The sequence below is a fragment of the Nanorana parkeri genome, unplaced genomic scaffold (genome assembly GCF_000935625.1).
Source record: "Nanorana parkeri isolate BGI_ZX_2015 unplaced genomic scaffold, ASM93562v1 scaffold352, whole genome shotgun sequence".
Taxonomy (NCBI): domain Eukaryota; kingdom Metazoa; phylum Chordata; class Amphibia; order Anura; family Dicroglossidae; genus Nanorana; species Nanorana parkeri.
In genome coordinates this window covers 635,444-638,134 of record NW_017306620.1, presented here as the reverse complement: position 1 = coordinate 638,134, position 2,691 = coordinate 635,444, and the positions used below count along the sequence as shown (strand labels likewise).

At 39.3% G+C, this 2,691-nt stretch overlaps 1 protein-coding gene across 4 annotated transcripts in view; it reads left to right on the top strand.

Moving 5' to 3' along the window:
• Positions 1–2,691, top strand: part of COL4A5 (collagen type IV alpha 5 chain) — a 97,270-nt gene that overhangs the window by 90,895 nt on the left and 3,684 nt on the right. For all 4 annotated transcript variants that reach the window (XM_018558671.1, XM_018558670.1, XM_018558668.1 and 1 more), the window contains 2 exons: positions 1,378–1,492; positions 1,720–1,892. In XM_018558671.1, coding sequence (XP_018414173.1) covers positions 1,378–1,492; positions 1,720–1,892 — 288 coding nt within the window. The remainder of the gene's footprint in view (positions 1–1,377; positions 1,493–1,719; positions 1,893–2,691) is intronic.

Here is a 2,691-nt window from a genome sequence, read left to right as displayed (position 1 = left end):
GGGAGCAGCAAGAGCAAAGCAAGTTAGCTTGATTTAATAAGATGGATACCAGTAGTAGAAGATCTAGCACCTCTGTGTTTTTACTTCTGTATCACAGTATGACACCTTTGCAGTGGCTTCTGTAGAATTGTAGAGCTGGGGACAAAAATGAGACTATATCACAGGACCTCAAAAGGTATAATAAGCCAGCAAATGTAAAGACCTACACAAGACCTACACATAAAGTAATATGTGATTCCTTTTTTTACCTGCAACATTTTGAGTTTTGTTTGTCTTATAACATGCTAGTTATAGCTGAACATGAACCCCCAATTTAATGGTCTCCCAAAACAGTTACTTTCAAGGCATTCAACCGAACTTTCAGGCCCTCAATTGTCTGATGTCATAGCAGATCACATGTGCAGCGTCATGGCAACTCCAATCCAAATAGAGGACAGCACCTTCCTTGACTGTAAAAGATGTAGTTCTCCTTTAAAGAGTTACAAGTGTACAACATTACAAATAATGCTGTTTTTAAGCATTAACAGTAATATGGCATAAAAAAATCACGTAGCCAGTGGAAAGAGAATCCAAGGGAAAATAATGGCTGTTATTATTATAAAGGATTTTATAGCACCAACAGTTTGCGCAGTGCTTTACAATATAAAGAAGATATTACAATTACAAAACAATTCAAGACAAGATGGTAAGCAGGGCCCTGCAAGTGAGGGCTTACAATTTAAAGATATTTGGTCAGAATCACTTCAAAGGACATGTTCTAGTAGAATAACATTGCACAGGTAGCTGTGATATTTCTAGAGAGTTTACTAGGGCTACTAAAAAGAAAGAAATATGAGCGGTCATCTATGTGCACAATGGTAGCCAAGAAGCAGCACATTCACTCTGAGGAAGCTCTTGGCACTGATTCATTTGGGCACCAGAATTATGTATTGGAAAAATACCCCCTGGCTTTGGACTCACATCCAGCATATTGCTTTATTTTGGTCACCTTTGTCAGCATATGGGCAAACCACTGATGCATATGAATCGTTTGGCTTACAATCCAGCCATGCATATGACCTGGGGACTAAGCTTTTCCAGCCAAGGACAACTACAGTGCATGTAAACAGATCTCATCATATAAAACTAGTACGATTTCTAGTTGTACAAAATGTATTGCTGAGTCCAGTAGTTCCCCAAACTCAGTGTAATTTGATAATGAAATATACCTGATGCAGATTATTATTAAAGGTTTTAAATACAGCAGAGGCATATTGAGAGAAATGGCAACAAGTGCATGTCAGCAGTCTGGTATATTTTACCAATCTGTAAAATGATACTGAATGAGGCTAATTATCTTTTGTATGATGTCACACTTACCTAGGTTCTCTGTTACAGGTGCACTGTTTGTGAAACTCCTGCCATGGTGATTGCCATTCACAGCCAAACCATTCAGATTCCTCCATGTCCTCAAGGGTGGTCTTCTCTCTGGATTGGCTATTCATTCATGATGGTATGTTTCAAACTTTTTTCCTTTTAATTATGACTTGAACGAGGAAAGGAAGCCCCGAGTTGCACAAGGTGGAGCTTACACAGGGCTTAGAGCTCTCATCAACCCCATGTTTTCAGTTTCACTCGCAATTCCATTGTCTACTTTTTTATCTGCAATTACTAAGTGTTAGTGGAAGCATGCAGTTATTTTTCATACACTGAATTCATGTTTGTTATTCCCTGTCCTAGCATACAAGTGCTGGTGCAGAAGGCTCAGGACAAGCTTTAGCATCTCCTGGATCATGTTTAGAGGAATTCCGCTCTGCTCCTTTTATTGAATGTCACGGCCGCGGTACTTGCAACTACTATGCAAACTCATACAGTTTCTGGCTGGCCACGGTGGACCTTGCTGAAATGTTTAGGTATGTCAATTGCAGTAACATTTTCTTACAGACTGTACTCCAGAAAAATATGCTGCTTCCCTTATTTCTCTGATAGTTCTTGTTGATGGTGAGTGAGCGCAGTGGACTAATTAGATCAATGAGAAGAAAGCATTATCTGTTTTATCCATAGCAGCCAAAACACACAAAAGATAACCAGTAAGTTGCAGGACAGACAGATGTCTAACATCTGATATCTTAGCACGATATCTAATCATCTCTACTGTGTATGGCAAACTTAAGGGTTCTTTGATGAACAATAAGCTGTATCTTCCAGAAGTAGCTCGGTGCAGCTGCACAAATGGTAGGATCTGTCAACCTGTATGCGGGTATGGAGCCATTATTTACACACCGCACAGATAAGAGTAGGTTAAATAAAACATTTCCATGTATCTTCTGACTGCTATTGGCCAAGCTGTGTGTGTCTGCATATCTAAGTACATGAATGTAGCCTGTCCGTAGTGCACAAAAGCTGTAGCTCAACAATGACAGTTCTTTTGGACATTTTATTACATATGAGCCAATAAAGAAATGCAGCGATATATGGCCAAGCAAACATAAATATTTTATTACTTTTGGAGATTCTGGGTTTAAGCACTTACACATTTGCTTTATGTTATTGGTATTTTATTGGCACGGTTCTTGGTGCTTTTTCATGGTGCTCTTCTGTGTCTTTAGTCTTAGGGCTTGTTCACACCAAGTCTGGAAGCACATGCAGAGCAGAACATTTTCAGAATGCATCAAAAACGCATGCACAGGAATTTTGGAATCTAGTACCCCC